The sequence below is a fragment of the Phoca vitulina genome, unplaced genomic scaffold (genome assembly GCF_004348235.1).
Source record: "Phoca vitulina isolate PV1807 unplaced genomic scaffold, GSC_HSeal_1.0 scaffold4, whole genome shotgun sequence".
Taxonomy (NCBI): domain Eukaryota; kingdom Metazoa; phylum Chordata; class Mammalia; order Carnivora; family Phocidae; genus Phoca; species Phoca vitulina.
The window spans coordinates 47,031,438-47,052,054 of record NW_022589707.1 but is presented as its reverse complement, the minus strand read 5'-3'; the positions used below and the strand labels follow the sequence as shown (position 1 = coordinate 47,052,054).

The window sequence follows — 20,617 nt, the reverse complement described above, 5'->3', positions numbered from 1 at the left end:
GTTTTCCATAGTGACTGAACCAATTTCCATTCCCACCCTTGTCTTGTTCCTGACTTTAGAGGAAAAGCTTTTAAACTGTGACCATTGAGTATGATGTTAGCTGTGGGCTTAATATACATGGATTTTATTATGTTGAAGTAATTCCTTCTATACCCAATTTGTTGAGAACTTTATCATGAAAGAGGTTGAATTTTGTCCAATGCTTTTTCTATCATGTGTCTATTGAGCTGATCATATTATTTTTATCATTTGTTCTATTAATGTAATGTATCACATTTATTGATAGGGATGTATTGAACCATCCTTTCATCCTAGAGATGGATCCCACCTGATCATGGTATATGATTCTTTTAATGTGCTGTTGAATTTGGCTTGCTAGTATTTTGTTGAGAATTTTTGCATCTCTATTCAAAAGAGATATTGACCTGTAGTTTTCTTTCCTGTAGTATCCTCATCTAGGTATCAGGATAATGCTGTCCTGTAAAATGAGTTTGGAAGTGTTCCTCCTATTCAGTTCTTTGAAATAGTTTGAGAGGGATTGGCATTAATTCTTCTTAAGAGTTTGGTAGAATTTACAGAGAAACCATCTGGTCCTGGGCCTCTCTTTGTTGGGAGGTTTTTGATGACTGATTTAATCCCTCTGCTCATTATTCAATAGATTATTTTTTCTGGGAATTTATTCATTTCTTCTGGGTTATCTAGTTTGTTGGTGTGCAGTTGTTCATTATGTCATAATTGTCTCTTGATCGTTTGTATTTCTGTGGTGTCAGTTGTAGTACCTCCTCCCACATACCTGATTTTATATATTTGAGTCTTCTCTTTTTCTTAATTAGGCTAGCTATTGGTTTGTCAATTTTGTTTACCTTTTCAAGAAACCAGCTCTTAGTTTCCTTTCTCTTTTATATTGTCTTTCTTGTCTCAATTTCATTTATTTTCATTCTGATCTTTGTTATTTCCTTCTTTCTTCTAACTTTGGGCTTAGTTTGTTCTTTTTCTAGTTCCTAAAGGTGTAAGTTAGGTTGTTTATTTGAGATCTTTCATTTTCTTTATGTAGGCATTTATCACTTTAAATTTTTCTCTTAGAACCGCTTTTGCTACATCCCATAAGTTTTGGTATATTGTATTTCCATCTAATTTGTTTCAAGATATTTTTTGATTTCTCTTTTGATTTATTCTTTGATCCATTTCTTGTTCAGAAGTATGTTGCTTAATTTCCAAACATTCATGAATTTTCCAGTTTTTCTGCATTATTAATTTCTAGTTTTATACTACTGTGGTCAGAAAAGACACTTGTTATCATTTCATTCTTCTTAAATTTGATAAGACTTGTTGGGTGATCTAACATATGATGTATCCTGGAAAATATTTTATGTGCACTTGAGAAGAATGTGTATTCCACTGCTGTTGTGTGGAATGTAATGGAGATGTCTGTCAGGTCCATTAGGTCTAAAGTTTTAGTCCAAAAAATAAAAAGATAAATAAAAATTTAAAAATAAAGTACTAGTCCAGTGTTTCTGTTTTGATTTTCTGTCTGAATGATCTATCCATTGTTGAAAGTGGAGTATTGAAGCCTCCATCTATTATTGTGTCATTGTCTATTTTTCCCTTTACATCTGTTAATACTTAATATATTTAGGTGTTCCATGGTTGGGTACATAAATATTTACATTTGTTATGTCCTCTTAATGAGTTTACCCCTTTATCATTATTTAATGATCTTCTTTATCTCTTATTACAGTTTTTGACTTAAAGTCTATTTTGTCTGATGCAAGTACAGCCACCCCTAATTTCCATATGCATGGAATATCTTTTTCCATTTCTTCACTTTGAGCGTATATGTGTCCTTAGGGGTGAAGTGAATCTCTTGTAAGCAACATATATTGTGTTTTTTGTTATTGTTGTTGTTGTCGTTTTTTCATCCAGCCGCTCTGTGCCTTTTGATTAGAGTTTAACCCATTTACAAATTAGTAATTATTAATAGGTACTGACTGATGCCATCTTTTCAATGATTTGCTGGCAGTGTTGTAGCTTCTTTGTTCCTTTCTTCCTCTCTTGCTGCCTTCCTTTGTGAATTAATGATTTTCTGTAGTGGTATACTTTCATTGCCTTCTCTTTATCTTTTTTTTAGATTTTATTTTTATTTATGTATTTTAGAAACAGAGAGAGTGTGCACATAAGTTGGGGGAGGAGGAAAGGGGAAGGGAGAGGGAGAGAGAATCTGAAGCAGGCTCTGTGCTAAGCGCGGAGCCCACTCTAGGGCTCTGATCTCACCACCACAAGATCATGACCTGAGCTGTAACCAAGAGTTGGACACTTAACCGACTGAGCCACCCAGATGCCCCACCTTCTCTTTGTCTTTTGTAAGTTTTTGCTTGTTGTGACCATGTATTTCAATTAGGGAGAATTAACATAAAACACATTATGGACATAACAGTCTTTTTAAAACTGATTTTACTTTTAAAGAAGCAGTCACCTCCTCCTGTCTACTGACTGGCTTAAGGATAAAAATACCTCCATCAGCAGTGTTAGGGATTCTGAGGCATTCTCAGGCTTTTCCTATGGATATACCTGCTCCTCACTTCTTGTTCCCTTGGAAATTCTTAAGATTGTATACCTTCTCTTGATCTTGCAAAGCCAAGCCAGGTGCTGACAGCTTACTTGCTTTCCCTAGAATGCTGCTCAATTTTGTATGTTATCTCCCAGTCCCACAGAATCAGGCAAGCTTTTTATGCACGTGTATGCTCACTAGCTGTTTGCAAAGGCTTGCTTCCACAACCCCCATTGGTTAGGGGCAGGGCGAGTGAGGCATGCAGAATGTTGGGGTGTCCATGGGCCAACTTGTGGGGAGGATCTGTAGGCAAGATGTTCCCAGCAGCTTGTGAGCTGGCTTCCTGCCATGCAGTTAATAGGGTCTGCATTCCTTTTATATGTTCCATTCCAAACCCTGACTGCTCTTCTCCAAGCCACTCCCTGCCCTGCAGTCAAATAGCATGCCTCAATATTGTGGATGGGGTGAGAAAGGAGTTAAGTATCTTTAGCAGATTCCCACCCAGCTTGGAAAGTGAAACTGTTTCTCTTACTTCTTCAATCCATCCTATCTTATAATTTTTTGCTCTAACACTGTGCTGGAACTTTTCCACTGGACTCCTGGGCTTCCACAAAGACATTCTTATCTGTAAATAATTTCTAAATTGGTGTGCTTTGGGAAGAAGATGGTAGAAAGCTCCTATTTCATCATTTTGATCCCTAACTCTGATTTTCTTTTTTTTTTTTTTTTAATAGTGATGTTACAATCACATCTTGTGTTAATTGATACGGCTTGTTTGCCCAAAAGTGACAAAATAAAGCAAGTAGTTATGTAATTCAAATAAGGAAATCAGGTATTGTTAAGTTGTAGACACTTTTGCTGTTCAGTAAGGATTAAATGGCTTGCCCAAAATTATAGTGTAGTGTGAGTGGGGAATCCAGAATTTGAGTCTAGGCAGTTTGACTCTAGAACTGTGGTTTGTAGTGTGATAGCCTTTGGCCATATGTGGCTCTTTAAATTTAAATTAAATTATATAAAAAAGAAATTCAGTTCCCTCACTAGCTACAGTGCAAGTGCTCAATAGCTACACATGCCTAGTGGCTACCATATTGGACAGTAAGGAGAATATTTCCATTTTTGCAGAAAGTTCTATTGGATGACACCACTGTAGAAGCAAAATTCTAGGTCTCTATACTATACCACTTCACCTGTGCTTTTATATACCATTGTCAGATTATTAAAGCAAATTTATTCTCCAAGTTTTAATTATTCCTTCTTTGCAGATGACCATTATATCTCTAGCTTGGCAATTTTCCTAGTTATCAGTGCCACATTTCTATCTGTATGCCAGATATGTTCACTTGGACACTCTGATATCAATCCAAACATATTTTTAAATTGAATATTACCTTTTCCCTAAAACCAGCTGCCTCTCCTGACTTCCCCAATTCAGTCTTTGTTACTTTTTATTTCCAGATAATGAAGTTAGTCACTGAACTTTTATTTTTTGTTCCTTCTTGCTTGTTCTCTGAATCTATATCCTATCAACCCATAAAAATGTCTCTCAAGGGATACCTGGGTGGCTTAGTTGGTTAAGCATTCAAGACTCTCGGTTTTGGCTCAGGTCATGATCTCAGTGTCACGAGATGAAGCGCCACATTGGGCTTCGCACTGAGCATGGAGCCTGCTTAAGATTCTCTCACTCCTGGGGTGCCTGGGTGGCTCAGTCGTTAAACATCTACCTTTGGCTCAGGTTATGATCCCAGGGTCCTGGAATAGAGCCCTGCATCAGGCTCCCTGCTCAGTGGGAGGCCTGCTTCTCCCTCTCCCACTCCCCCTGCTTGTGTTCCTGCTCTCACTATCTCTCTCTGTCAAATAAATAAATAAAATCTTTAAAAAAAAAGATTCTCTCACTCCCTCTCCCTTTGCCCCTACCCCCCACTCACATGCTTTGTCTCCCTAAAATTAAAAAAAAAAAGTCTCTGAAATAAGACTTTTGTACTCATATCACTGGACCATAATGGGTGTACTTGAATCTCGTTTTTCCCCAAGTCCTTCCAGTCTATACATGACATCAAGTTAATAATACCAAATACCAGTGGCCTTGTCCCTCTCATTGTCAGAAAACTGCAATATTTGCCCTTAAAAATTGGTTGAATGCCTTCTACAATCTTATCTACCTTATTTGTTTCTCCATTTCTGCATGAACTATTCATTCTAACCAGACTGGTCTCATTCCTCCATTGTGATAAAATTCACCTTTGCATTCCTAAAATTATGTTCTTGTTCCTCCTCCACACATCTTCACTTATTGAAATCTTAACCATCCTCTAAGGATTAACCTCAGAGCCCTCCTCATCTGTGGAGTGAAACCATTTTAGGTCATAATGTTCTTTTCAGTTGCTAGAGTAGTCACTCTAGTACTAGTCATCATATAACTTTCTGTCTTGCTAAGTGTATTATTCAGGGTTCTACAGAGAAACTGAACCAATAGGATATATATATCCTGTTGGGTCCCAATGTATTTAGGCATCTGTGTATGGGGGTGTGTGTCTGTGTGTGTGTGTGTGTGTGTGTGTGTGTGTGTGTATGTGTGTGTTTGTATGGAAAGAGAGTGAGATTGAGGAACAGAGAGATTGATTTTAAGGAATTGGCCTACATGAGTATGTTAGCTGCCAAGTCTGAAATCCTCAGGGCAGGCTGGAAGAATGGAAATTCTGGCAAGAAGTTGATGTCTTGTGTCTGAAGGCACTCTGGAGACAGAATTCTTTCCCCTTGAGGGACCTCAGACTTTTCTCTTAAGGCCTTTAACTGATTGGATGAGGCCTACCTACAGTATGAAGGATAATCTGCTTTACTCAGAATCTACTGATTTAAGTGTTAAATTACATCTAAAAAATTACCTTCACAACAACTTTTAGATGGGTATTTTTTTGAGAAATTTTTTAAAAATTTTTTTATTAACATATAATGTATTATTTGTTTCAGGGGTACAGGTCTGTGATTCATCAGTCTTACACAATTCACAGCTCTCACCATAGCACATACCCTCCCCAATGTCCATCACCCAGCCACCCCATCCCTCCCACCCCCTCCACTCCAGCAACCCTCAGTTTGTTTCCTGAGATTAAGAGTCTCTTACCGTTTGTCTCCCTCTCTGGTCTCATCTTGTTTCATTTTTCCCTCCCTTCCCCTATGATCCTCTGTCTTGTTTCTCAAATTCCTCATATCAGTGAGATCATATGATAATTGTCTTTCTCTGATTGACTTATTTCGCTTAGCATAATACCCTCAAGTTTCATCCACGTCATTGCAAATGGCAAGATATCGTGTTTTTTGATGGCTGCATAATATTCCATTATATATATATACCACATCTTCTTTATCCATTCATTGGTTGATGGACATCTGGGCTCTTTCCATAGTTTGGCTATTGTGGACATTGCTGCTATAAACATTGGGGTGCATGTACCCCTTTGGATCACTACATGTGTATCTTTGGGGTAAATAGTAGTGCAGTTGCTGGATCGTAGGGTAGTTCTATTTTCAACTTTTTGAGGAACCTCCCTACTGTTTTCCAGAGTGGCTGTACCAGCTTGCATTCCCACCAACATTGTAGGAGGGTTCCCCTTTCTCCGCATCCTCGCCAACATCTGTCATTTCCTGACTTGTTACTTTCAGCCATTCTGACCGGTGTGAGGTGGTATCTCATTGAGGTTTTGATTTGGATTTCCCTGATGCCGAGTGATGATGAGCACTTTTTCATGTGTGTCTGTTGGCCATTTGGATGTCTTCTTTGCAGAAATGTCTGTTCATGTCTTCTGCCAATTTCTTGATTGGATTATTTGTTCTTTGGGTGTTGAGTTTGAGAAGTTCTTTATAGATTTTGGATACTAGCCCTTTATCTGATCTGTCATTTGCAAATATCTTCTCCCATTCTTTCGGTTGTCTTTTGGTTTTGTGGACTGTTTCCTTTGCTGTGCAAAAGCTTTTTATCTTGATGAAGTCCCAATAGTTCATTTTTGCCCTTGCTTCCCTTGCCTTTGGCGATGTTTCTAGGAAGAAGTTGCTGCGGCTGAGGTCGAAGAGGTTGCTGCCTGTGTTCTCCTTTAGGATTTTGATGGACTCCTGTCTCACATTTAGGTCTTTCAATCATTTTGAGTCTATTTTTGTGTGTGGTGTAAGGAAATGGTCCAGTTTCATTCTTCTGCATGTGGCTGTCCAATTTTCCCAACACCATTTGTTGAGGAGACTGTCTTTTTTCCATTGGACATTCTTTCCTGCTTTGTCAAAGATTAGTTGACCATAGAGTTGAGGGTCCATTTCTGGGCTCTCTGTTCTGTTCTATTGATCTATGTGTCTGTTTTTGTGCCAGTACCATACTGTCTTGATGATGACAGCTTTGTAATAGAGCTGGAGGTCCGGAATTGTGATGCTGCCAGCTTTGCTTTTCTTTTTCAACATTCCTCTGGCTATTCTGGGTCTTTTCTGGTTCCATACAAATTTTAGGATTATTTGTTCCATTTCTTTGAAAAAAAGGTTGATAGTATTTTGATAGGGATTGCATTGAATGTGTAGATTGCTCTAGGTAGCATAGACATTTTCACAATATTTGTTCTTCCAATCCGTGAGCATGGAATATTTTTCCATTTCTTTGTGTCTTCCTCAATTTCTTTCATGAGTATTCTATAGTTTTCTGAGCATAGATTCTTTGCCTCTTTGGTTAGATTTATTTCTAGGTTAGATGGGTATTTAATCAAACAACTGGATGCCACTGCCTAGCCAAACTGATACATAAAGTTAACGATCACTTTAGGTGTATGTATTTTTAGAGCTCTTATATGTAATTCTTAATTCCACAATCCAGTTCCACATGTGGATGGGAGAAGGGAACAGCGTTTGAGGAACTGAAGTAAGTCGAAGTGTAAATATTGCAGGATATAAAAACAGTTGGAGCTTGTGAAGAGAATAAAACACTCTTCCATTTCAGAAAGAATAGCTTTATGGAGAAAATGGAAACAAAAAATTTTGTGAAATTTGTCCATACACAACAATAATCTTTCCACTACTAGTTTGTTCCTTTCAGAGCTTCTGTAAAATTCTTATCTTTTATCTAATCAAAACTCCTGTGCTTTCCATCCAACCAGTCTTTTAGCTATACATCAAGTTATTCTTACCCAGCAGGCTTAATTAAGTGCCACTCAGAAAATTTCTTCCCACAGTGATATTTTGTCATATGACTTTCCATTTTGCCATATGAAATCAGATTTTTTTTTTTTTTTTAAAGCAAGAGCCCTGGAGTGCCTGGCTGGCTCAGTCAGTGGAGTATCTGACTTTTGATCTCAGGTGTGAATTCAAGCCCAAACTGGGCACGGAGTCTACTTAAAAAAAAAAAGCAGGAGCCCTTGTAAACAAAATAATTCTTTCTAATTTTATATTTCTTTGTATCCTCTGTAGTACTTGCTATGATAACCTCTACATAGTTATTGATCACTAAGGATTGGCTGACTGACAGGTTCTGCTTTGGCTAAATAAGGTGTTCTGAGTTCTTTTCCCACATTACCTACTGATTTTTGGATATTACTACCTGATTATCTCACCAGTATCACACACTTGACATGTTTCAAACTAATCTTATCTTCCTTTTGAAACATTGTATGATATGGAAGAACAAAAGGGCAGCCATCATGGCCAACCTATATCTTTACATATAATGATGACTTCCTCACTGTCCTGTGACTTTTTTTCATCTTGTGTCCCTTTGCCTCAATGCACTTTTTCTTTCTACCATTTAATCACACTCCCTCTGCCTGGGATACTCTTCTTGATCTCTGTATGGCAACCCCCTTCTTGTAATTTACCTTAAATGTTACCTTCTATAAGAGGTTTTCTCTGACTAGACAGTTTAATCACCATATTACTCTTTATGATATTGCCCTGTTTAAATTCTATGACTAAAACTTAACACTATCTCATTTTTTTAAATGCACTCCATGAGATTCCAATATTGTTCACACTTTAAAACCATGCTATGGACAGTAGATATAAGAACAATATGTTGCCATTACACTGTATTTTGAACTTTATTTTTATATTCTTAGTTTTAGCAAAAAAATAATACTTCCTCTAGAGAATTAATGCCTTCTATTTGCCAAGACTTTGTATCAAATGCTGTAGAATTGTGCTTCTCAAAATTTGATGTACATACAAACCACCTGGAGAATCTCGTTAAAATGCAGATTCTATTCAGTAGTTTTAGGGCAGAACCCAAAATTCTGCATTTCTGGAATGGATTTTAAAAAGCATGATTCAGTACAGCCACTGTGGAAAACAATATGGAGGTTTCTCAAAATAGTAAATATAGAACTACCATATGATCCAGCAATTACATTTCTGGGTATATATCTGAAAGAAATCAGATCACTATCTTGAAGACATATCTGCACCCTCTTGTTCATTACAGCATTATTTATAATAGCAGAGACATGGAAACAACTTCTAAGGGTCCATCAACAGATGAATGAATAAAGAAAATGTGGTGTGTACACAAACACACACACACACACACACACACATACACTGAAATATTACTCCCATAAAAAAGGAAATCCTGCCATTTGTGATGAATCTTGAGGGCACTATGCTAGGTGAAATAAGTCAGACAGAGAAAGACAAGTATCATATGATCTCATATATGGAATCTAAAAAAAAAAATTAATTACTTTTGTACACACTAACAATGATCAGGAAAGAAAATTAAGAAAACCATCCCATTACAATAGCATCATGAGGAATAAAATACTTAGGAATAAACTTAGTCAAGGAGGTGAAAGATGCATACACTGAAAACTACAAAACATTGCTGAAAGAAATGAAAGAAGACACAAATAAATGGAAAGGCATCCTATGTTCATGGACTGGCAGACTTAATATTTTTAAGATGACAGTATTACTGAAAGTGATCTACAGATTCAATACAATCCTTATCAAAATCCCAATAATGTTTTTTGCATAAATAGGAAAACCCATCCTAAAATTCCTATGCAGTTTTAATAGCAAATAACAAAACAATCTTGAAAAAGATAGCAAATAGCAAAACAATAGCAAAATAGCAAATAGCAAAGACAATCTTGAAAATAGCAGAAACAATCTTGAAAAAGAAGAACAAATTTGGAAGGCTCACACTTCCTGATTTCAAACATATTACCAAGCTGTAGTAATCAAACCAATGTAGTACTAGCGTGAAGACATACAGGCCAATGGAATAGAATATAGAGTCCAGAAATAGACCCTCACATATATGATAAAATGATATTCAACAAGGTTGTCAAGATCATTCAATATGGAAAAGATAGCATTTTCAACAAATGAAACTGACAAAATGAACAAAAAGATAGTGTTTTCAACACAATGAAACTGGTCCTGGCAAAACTGGATATCTACATATAAAAGAATGAAGTTAGACCCTTCATTTTACACCATATGGAAAATGGATTAAAGACCTAAATGTAAGTGCTAAAACTATCAAACTTTTAGAAGAAAACAGGGGGAAAGCTTTATGACATTGGATTTGACAATAATTTCTTGACTATGACACCAAAAGCCCAGGCAACAAAAGAAAAAATAGATAAATTTGACTTAATCACAATAAAAAACCTTGTGCGTCAAAGGATACAATCACAAGGCTAAAAAGACAACCCACAGGATGAGAGAGATTATTTGAACAGCCTATATCTGATAGTGGTTTAATATCCAGAATACATAAAGAACTACAGCTTAACTACAAAAGAAAAAAAAAATTTTAATGGGCAGCTGACTTAAATAGACATTTCTGCACAGAAGACATAAAAATGGCCAATAAAAATTAGAAGTTGCTCAATATCAGTAGTCATTAGGGAAATACAAATCAAAACCATGTGAGATGCCACTTCACACCTATCAGGATTACTGTTATCAATAAACCAGAAAATAAAAGTGTTGGTGAGGATATGGAGAAATTGGAACTCTTGTGCACTGCTGGTGGGAATGTAAAATGGTATAGCCACTGTAACAAACAATATGGCAGTTCCTTGAAAAGATAAACATAGAATTGCTATATGATCCACAATTTCCACTTCAATTCCAAAAGAATTAGAGAAGGACTCTGATACTTATATACCAATGTTCAGAGTAGCACTATTCACAGTCACCAATAGGTGGAAACAGTCCAAATGTCCATCAACAGATGAGTGGATAAACAAAATGTATATATAATTGATGAAATACTATTAGCCTTAAAAAGGAATGAAATTTGATACATGCCATATCATGGATGAATCTTGAAAACATGCTGAGTGAAATATGCCTGACACAAAGGACAAATATTATACCATTCTACTTCTCTGAAATATCTAGAATAGACAACTTCATAGAGACGGAAAGTAGAATGGTAGTCACCAGGGACTGGGGAGAGGAAGGAATGGGAAGTTATTGTTTAATGGGTACAGAGTTTCAATTGGCATGATGAAAAAGTTTTGTATCGATGATGCTTGCACAACATTATGTATGTACTTAATGCCACTGAATGGTAATTTAAACATAGTTAAAATGTTAAATTTTATTTTATGTATATTATGCCACAATTAGAAAAAATAATTCTGCATGTCTAGTAAAGTCCCAGGTGTTGCTGATGCTGCTGGTCTTGGGACCACACTGAATAGCAAGGCTGTAACATAGAGGAAAAGGGTAGGGGGGAAGGGTTTGTGTGAGTTTCTCAGGAAAAGGGACCATGTCTTTCTATTTTTGAAACTAACAGATGATTCCTAATACAAGCTCAGTACCTTTTTCAGTGAATTTATGAAGGAATAGATAAAGAAATACAATCAAATAGGGTAACTAAGAATTGTAATATAAGACAGAATGTGTCAGTGAACATGATATAGATATGAGAAAAGCCCAAAAGAAAATCAGAGACACTACCAGGTCTTTAAAAAGTGTTTCTTTGGATCAGTGAGTTTTTTTTAAAGCTAACTTTGATTTCCCATGTGCGGTACGGCATGAAGAACATAGTGTGCTTTACCTGGAAATTCACCATTGTTGTAATCTGATATTACAGCATGGTCAGAAAATAAGCTCGGTAAAGCACAGCATGAAAGTACAGTTAGTTATTTGTTGAGGAGAGAAACCACACATGATTTTGGTGTAGATGAACATTCCATGCACTGACTGAGGTAAGTCATAATTGTTTTGATTTCTTTTTATGAATTTGTGAGTTTTATTACATAATTGTTAATTTCTATAAAATGCAAATGATCAGTAGAGTGTATTTTATTACTTTCCTTACACATATGCCAAATAACTGGAGATAATGTAAAGTCAGTATAGCAATTGTAAAGATTTCTTATATATATAAAGTTATGACCACTGATTTCTGAAAAAGAAATAATATGCCAATGTATTCATATCATGCTTTTTTTCTCAGCCACTAAAAACTGACCCATTGAGATTCATTCCTTCATGGAGAAGCTTACCATTTAAAAGTGTACTGTTTGGTGTTGTTTTTTTTTTTTTTTGGATACTTGGGTAGTATTTCATTAATCAGTAATTACACGCTAGAGTTTAAATCCATATTACTTATAATCATCTCAATATCAGTAATATGTTATATTGCCTAACAAATGAGATTAAGTAAAAATATCTTTACATTTGCAATGAAATGAAAATTTATGTACATAATTGCAATCTTAAGACAGGCTAGAATTCTGAAGTGTCATCCAAAGGAAGAATAAATTATTCTTAATATAATTTTAATGATCAATGAGTTTTCAAAATATTCTAATTTTTTGACAACTATTTATACATGATAGAAGCTCTAACTTGCTTATACTTGGTAAATTAGAAAGCCCTACTCGCACAAACTGCTGACTAGCAGAAACTATTGCATCAACTTTTTATAGAGAAAACTAAGCATGAGAGTTTAAAAGTTTCATCAATTACAATCAAATCAGTGGCAGAATAGGAATAAAATCCAGTGTCCTGAAAAAACATTCATTGTCCATAGAATCTGGCTTTCCTTTTATTTCATTTCTAGAATTTTTATTAGGTCCAAATCTAAGCCCAGAATGAAGCAACAAAATTATTTATTCATTATTCAATGATAACATCTGAAAATAAAATGAGCTTCCTAACCAGAAACTTCATTTGGGGGGCAGAGTACGAAGACAAGATGAAACTCAGTGGCATACTTTTTCAGAAGCTCTTAGGGAATGTAAAGAATGCTTTATATCAACTAAATGATGACATTTTACACAGTCATGATATATTTCTTAATATTTCAGAAGAATTGTAAATATGATGGCAAATTCTGAAAGAGATGAAGAGATGCAAGAAAATTATCAGAGAAATGGGTAAGCTTTGCCTAAGTTCTACAAAAAATGGTTTGCAACTTCAAATATACCTATCCTTTTCAAAGCTGTAACAAAAATGTTTATAATTTTTTTCCAAAAATAACAGTGCTATTTGCATTTTTATGGACCTCCTCTTAATCACTGTTACAACTGGCTTAATAGTAACTTTAGAAAGTGTAATAACTAGGGTTTATTGATTTAGTACTTTTAGTTCTTCAGATCTCTCTTCTGAATTTCTTGTACCTTACCAATATAAGAGGAGAAATACCTGAATATTTTCAATTCAATTCTCTATGGAAACTTAATCCATGTGGTACAGTTAATAAAAGAAAATACTGGATTCTGATTATTTTTTCACTAAATGCATATCTGTGTGTATATGTATGTGTGTGTGTTAAAAAATTTCCTATACCTATAATCCATTAATTTATAAATTTAAAATTGAAATGGCTTAAAGTCTATTTTAGTTTCACTTTTACCATGATAATTGTGTTACATGTAGATATATAAACTGTAAAATTCAAGAGACCCCTTTTGATCGCCTGTTTCATTAATGCAGGGCTGCAAATAGCCAGAAAGGGAGTTTCCACTGTATCTGCCCATGTACTCTTCTCTACTCTCAACTCTGATAGAAGAGAGACTTTCAAAAGACTATGTGAACCTTCCTTCAAAGGCTTTTCATGAAGGTCAATGGGTGACAGAAATGTTTCCCTGAAACAAAATTTATCAAAAGAGAGCATACTGAGTCTTACTTTTTAAAATCAGCATTTGGGGGACACATGGCTGGCTCAGTCAGAGGAGCATGTGACTCTTGATCTCAGGGGTCATGAGTTCAAGTGCCACAACAGGTGTAGAGGTTACTTAAATAATAAAATAAAAAACTTTAAAATCAGCATTTGGGATAATGTAAGGGCTATACAATCTTAAAGCACTTGTTGTCATCTATGGAACATCTCAGAGCATATTGGCCCAGTACTTAAGTAATTAACCTCAGAGGGAATAAAATTAAGTGACTTGTTATTTATCAAAGCTGACAGAACAATATGTTATAAAGCTGGAGAGAAGAGTCAGAAGTTCATCTTTCTGTGATATCTTTTTTAGAAAACTTAATCTGATGACCTCCAGTCATTATATATATGTGTGTGTGTGTGTGTGTATTGTGTGTATATATATATGTGTGTGTGTATATATATATATATATACACACACACACACTGGAATATTACTCAGCCATCAAAAGAATGAAATCTTGCCATTTGCAATGACGTGGATGGAACTAGAGGGTATTATGCCAAGTGAAATAAGTCAGTCAGAGAAAGACAAAAACATCTGATTTCACTCATGCGGAATTTAAGAAACAAAACAGATGAACATAGGGGAAGGGAAGGAAAAATAAAATAAGACAACAGAGAGGGAGACAACCCATAGATACTCTTAACTATAGGAAACAAACTGAGGGTTGCTGGAGGGGTGGTGGGGGGGTAACTATGTGATGGGCATTAAGGGAGGACCCTTGATGTAATGAGCACTGGGTGTTATATACAACTGATGAATCACTGAATTCTACCCTTGAAACTAATAATACACTATATGTTAACTAAATTGAAATTAAATAAAATTTTTTTAAAAAATGTACACCCATGGGCGCCTGGGTGGCTCAGTTGGTTAAGCGACTGCCTTCGGCTCAGGTCATGATCCTGGAGTCCCTGGATCGAGTCCCGCATCGGGCTCCCTGCTCAGCGGGGAGTCTGCTTCTCCCTCTAACCCTCCCCTCTCTCGTGTACTCTCTCTCTCTCATTCTCGCTCTCTCAAATAAATAAATAAATCTTTAAAAAAAAAAAAATGTACACCCATAAGATATAAGGATAACAAAATACAAACAAAAAAGAATCTTTTGTGTGTGTGTGTGTGTGTGTGTGTGTGTGTGTATTTAATTGACAGATTTCCCTGAAATCAATGAATACAATTTACAGTTTTCATCTGGACTTTCTTGAAATGTTAGCTAAGAAATGAAATTTTCAGTGGGGGACAAAATTCACAGTATACTTAATGTATACTTCCTAGGACTTCTTTCATTTAAAGCTTACAGTTGCTCTTGAGCAATTTGTTACAAAAGCTTAAAAATTCTAATCCGCCACCTTATACCCATTAAGGTGGATGCTATTAAAATAAAATAGAAAATAGCAAGTGGTCGTGAGGATGTAGAGAAACCATGTGTATGGTTGATAGGAATGTGAAATGGTGCAGCTACTATGGAAAACAGTATGATGGTTCCTCAAAAAATTAAAAATGAATTTATCAAGGCTGTCAGTGTCATTAAAAAATTCACATGTGATCTGACAATTCCACTCTTGGTTATATACCCAAAGTAATGGAAAGCAGGGACTTGAAAAGATATTTGTATACCCATATTAATAGCAGCATTATTCACAGTAGCCAAAAAGTGGAAACACTCTGAAGTGTTCATTGACTGATGAATGGATGGATGGATGAACAAAACATGGTATATACATACAGTGGAATAATAATCAGCCTTAAAAAGGAGAAAACGTCTGACATGCCCTGCAACAGAGCTGAACATTGAAGATCCTATGCTAAGGGAAATATACCCAACAGAAAAGAACAAAATACTGTATGGTTCCACTTACATGAGGCACCTAAGGTAGGCAGATTCACAGGGATAGAAAAATAGAATGATAGTTGCCTGAAGCTGAAGGCAAGAGAGAAGAAGGAGGATTACTGTTTAATGGGTACAGAGCCAGTTTTTCAAGATGAAAAGTTCTGTGGATGGATGGTGGTGATGGTAGCACAATATAAATGTACTAAATACTAATGAATTATACACTTAAAATTAGTTAAGATGGTGAATTCTATGTTACATGTATTTTACCACAATTGAAAAAATTCTACTTCAGAGGCATGCCTTCATTTGTTAGTCTAACTAATGTAGAGACAGCCAGTTTCAACTTACTTTCCCATTGATTATAATAAAAGTCTTTGTACTGTGTATCAGTAAGTGTGTTTTTAAAATTTCAGTGTTGATGCAGATTTGCTATCAAGAGTGAAATTTGGTATTTCAGAACAATTTTAACTGGAAAATTTTGCAAATTATATTCATATTGTAACCTTTCCATCTTCAACATTTATTTTCCAGAAAACCACAAGAACTACCCAAAGTAGGAAAACAAGTTGTTGGACCTATTGAGATAGTAAGTGAAATCAGTTAGAAAGTATGTGTATCCAAAAATTTTAGGGAATTGTCAGTAGTGCATAAAATGATTGATAGTTTACATCTATTGGGGGGTAAAGGGAAATTTAAAAATTAATCAAAATATTATCTCCAGGGGCGCCTGGGTGGCTCAGTCGTTAAGCGTCTGCCTTCAGCTCAAGTCATAATCCCAGGGTCCTGGGATCGAGCCCCGCATCGGGCTCCCTGCTCCGCGGGAAGCCTGCTTCTCCCTCTCCCACTTCCCCTGCTTGTGTTCCTGCTCTGGCTGTGTCTCTATCTCTCAAATAAACAAAATCTTTAAAAAAAAAAAAAAAAATATATATATATATATATATATATATATATATATATATATATAATCTCCAATAAGAAAAAATATAATCAACCCAACATTCCCATAATAGGGATAAGAAAAGAAACACAGTATTTATACAATGATCCCAATTTTGCAATAAACAAAAAAAAGTGTATATGTGTATGTGATGCATAAATGTTATCAGAGGCTATTTCTAAGTGGTGAAAAATTGTGAGTGACTTTTACTATTTTATGCTTATATTTCAGTATTTTCTAATGAGAATACATTGATATAAGTTGCTTTTTTATTTTTAAAGTGTATAAATTCTTTCAAAATAAAAAATAATTATCTAAATATTTTGTAAAACCTATACATAAAAAAGTATATGAGCACATTTCTTAGGATTATGTTCAAGGAACATTTTCAGGAATGTGTTTCCAAAACAACTCCTCTACCTGCTCTAATCTCTGTGTCAGCCTGGCTGTCAGTGTCATTAGAAATTCACATGAAACAGTAACTGCTTTTTCAGAAGTCAAATTCTAAAAAACATGGGACGTAGCAGAACATGACAAACTTTATCAAGGAGATAACACACTATTCTGGGGGAAGGTGGAGAATCAGATACCCTCTTATCATCTGTAGTATCAAGTACAACACTCTGGTAGTTACTCCATAAATATTTATGAGCAATCACATGAATACATGAAAAAACATTAAATTTTTTTCAGTCTCCACTCATAAAATATATACTAAGTTCCTCTTGCTGTTATACAAATCTAATTTCATTTCAGTACCATTATACATTTTGTCTTGACTTCTCAGTAAGATAAATAATCCACATTTTCGAGTTTTGTTCATGTTTTTGTTTTGGAATAGCATTGTTGGGATCTGCTATAGAATAGAATATAAAGCAATCAGTATTTGGCTTTCAATTATTTCTTTCTTATTCTCAACAGGCTTACAAATTATTATAGACCCCTATTAAAGAATAGATGTTGTCCTGGGTAGAAAAAAATCCAAGGAATTTAAAATAATATGAAAAATATAATTTATTACATTGATGAACTAATTTTTACCACATGGTTACTGTTCACTGCACTTAGTTGTATCATTGCTATGATGCTGATAAGCCCAAGGAATTGAGAGTTTGAAGTTCAGCTCTCCATAAGTCAAGATACTGTCAATGCAATGTTTTAAAATATATTAATTTATTCCAGAATCAATCAAATGGAAGGAAGATTCTGATTCATACACACATCTGGTCTGACCTGTGTCACAGATGTTGTCACAGATGTATAATTTGTACTGATTTTGCTACTTTATATTTTTCAACACTTCTTCAAAATACATTGTAAATCTTTAAGATCAGGGATTTTTTTTTACTTTATTTACAAATACTTTTCCATGATTTTATACGTTTATTTAGTTTCTTAATTTATAAAATAACATTTACTTAATGGCAAAAACTGTAGGTTCATTTTGGTTTTGTTTTTTATAGCTATAATGCCACCATGTTTTTTTTTTTCCTCAGTTCCGCTTTGCTGATGGACTGGACATCACACTCATGATCTTGGGATTACTGGCGTCACTAGTAAATGGAGCCTGTCTTCCTCTAATGTCACTGATTTTAGGAGAAATGAGTGATGACCTTATTGGTGGATGTCTAGGCAAAACCAATACAAGTGAGTTCAGTATTTACTTTTCTATTTCTGGGGACGCAAAAGCATTAAATAAAACAGCTCATAATACAGATTTTTGTATTATCACACAGTCTCTACATAATATGTATATAAATCATTTATTCTTCTATATATCCAGGGACTAAAGAACCAAAATGTGTATTAGCATTTGTCAAAGAAACAGAATCAATAAGATGTGAGTGTGTGTGTGTGTAAATATAGAGATAGAGACAGAGAGAAAGAAATTTATCTTAAGGAATTGGTTCATGCCATTATGGAAGCTGACATGTCCAAAATCTGCAGGGTGGACCAGCAGGCTAGAGACTCAGGAGTGAACTGCTCATGGTATATAAAAATCATCTGAGACTGAGTGTACCTCAACTTCTCTCTCTAGGAAATTAAATAATTTTCATCAGAAGTGGTGATTATATCATGATTTAACCAAAGGCTCGGGCCATTCCAGGGCCCTAATCTATAGTTCACCCTTTAAAAAGGAGAAGCCAAGAATGACAAAATCTCTCAGCTGCTTAGAGTTTCATTAATAGTATATGGACATGCATGGCATTGTAGAACATAATGCAGCGGGGAAGCCAAAATGAACATGAATAAAATTATGGTAAAAATCCTGAAAAAAGGAGGGAAATCTAATGGGTGTGGGGGAGAAAAGGGGTTCTGTTTTCCCATAATTATAGATGTCCTTCATATATCATTACCTTTTTAATATCCTATTTCAGGGTCATGTCCTTAAAGGTAACATTCTTTAGGTGTAAATCCAGCAATTCTATGCACTGACATACTGAGTATCCATAGTCTTTTTTATCTGGTGGATATTATAAATATTAGTAATTCCGTGATTTTATATGTTTTTCTACAAATCACACAGTAGAAAGCATCCTTATAGCTATTTATTATATCTGAGATAAATGTGTCATTAAAACCTGGACTGTCTTGGGATGGTCCACTCTCACCACTGTTGTTCAACATAGTACTGGAAGTCCTAGCCCCAGCAATCAGACAACAAAAAAAATAAAAATCATCCAAATCAGCAAAGAAGTCAAACTTTCACTTTTCGCAGATGACATGATACTCTATGTAGAAAACCTGAAAGACTCCACCAAAAAATTTCTAGAACTGATAAAGGAATTCAGCAAAATCACAGGATATAAAATCAATGCACGAAGTCTGTTGCATTTCTATACACTAACAATGAAGCAGCAGAAAGAGAAATCAAGGAATCAATCCCGTTTACAATTGCACCGAAAACCATAAGATACCTAGGAATAAACCTAACCAAAGAGGTAAAAGATCTGTACTCTAAAAGCTATAGAACATTTATGAAAGAAATTGAGAAAGACACAAAGAAATGGAAAAATATTCCATGCTCATGGATTGGAAGAACAAATATTATTCAAATGTCTATGCTACCCGAAGTAATTTACACATTCAGTGCAATCCCTATCAAAATGCCACCAGCATTTTTCTCAGACCTGGAACAAACAATCCTAAAATTTGTATGGAACCAGAAAAGACCCCAAATAGCCAGAGGAATGTTAAAAAAGAAAACCAAACCTGGAGGCATCACAATTGCAGACTTCAAGCTATATTACAAAGCTGTTAATCATCAAGACAGTATGGCACTGGCACAAAAACAGATGCATAGATCAGTGCAACAGAATAGAGAGCCCAGAAATGGACCCTCAACTCTATGGTCAACTAATCTTCGACAAAGCAGGAAAGAATGTCCAATGGAAAAAAGACAGTCTCTCCAACAAGTGGTGTTGGGAAAATTGGACAGCCACATGCAGAAGAATGAAACTGGACCACTTTCTTACACCATACATGAAAATAAACTCAAAATGGATGAAAGACCTAAATGTGAGACCGGAATCCATCAAAATCCTAGAGGAGAATACAGGCTGCAACCACTTTGACCTCAGCTGCAGCAACTTCTTGCTTGACATGTCTCCAGAAGCAAGGAAAACAAAAGCAAAAATGAACTATTGGGACTTCATCAGGATAAAAAGCTTTTGCACAGCAAAGGAAACAATCAACAAAACTAAAAAGCAACCTACGGAATGGGAGAGGATACTCAAAAGTGACATACATATCAGATAAAGGGCTAGTATCTAAAATCTATAAAGAACTTATCAAACTCAACACCCAAAAAAACAAAAAATCCAGTCAAGAAATGGGCAGAAGACATGAATAGACATTTCTCCAAAGACATGCAAATGGCCAACAGACACATGAAAAGATGCTTAACATCACTCAGCATCAGGGAAATACAAGTCAAAACCATAATGAGATACCACCTCACACCGGTCAGAACAGCTAAAATGAACAACTCAGGAAACAGATGTTGGCGAGAATGGGGAGGAAATTGGAGCCCTCTTACACTGTTGGTGGGAATGCAGGCTGGGGCAGCCACTGTGGAAAACAGTATGGAGGTTCCTCAAAAAGTTAAAAATAGAGCTACCCTATAGCCCAGCAATTGCACTACT

General features: G+C 35.4%; 1 protein-coding gene across 1 annotated transcript in view; it reads left to right on the top strand.

Annotated features, from left to right (window-relative positions):
- The first annotated feature begins 12,859 nt into the window (after positions 1 to 12,859).
- Positions 12,860 to 20,617, top strand: part of ABCB5 (ATP binding cassette subfamily B member 5) — a 119,635-nt gene continuing 111,877 nt past the window's right edge. Inside the window, exons 1-3 of the mRNA XM_032401225.1 lie at positions 12,860 to 12,912; positions 16,067 to 16,121; positions 17,969 to 18,119. Coding sequence (XP_032257116.1) covers positions 12,860 to 12,912; positions 16,067 to 16,121; positions 17,969 to 18,119 — 259 coding nt within the window. The remainder of the gene's footprint in view (positions 12,913 to 16,066; positions 16,122 to 17,968; positions 18,120 to 20,617) is intronic.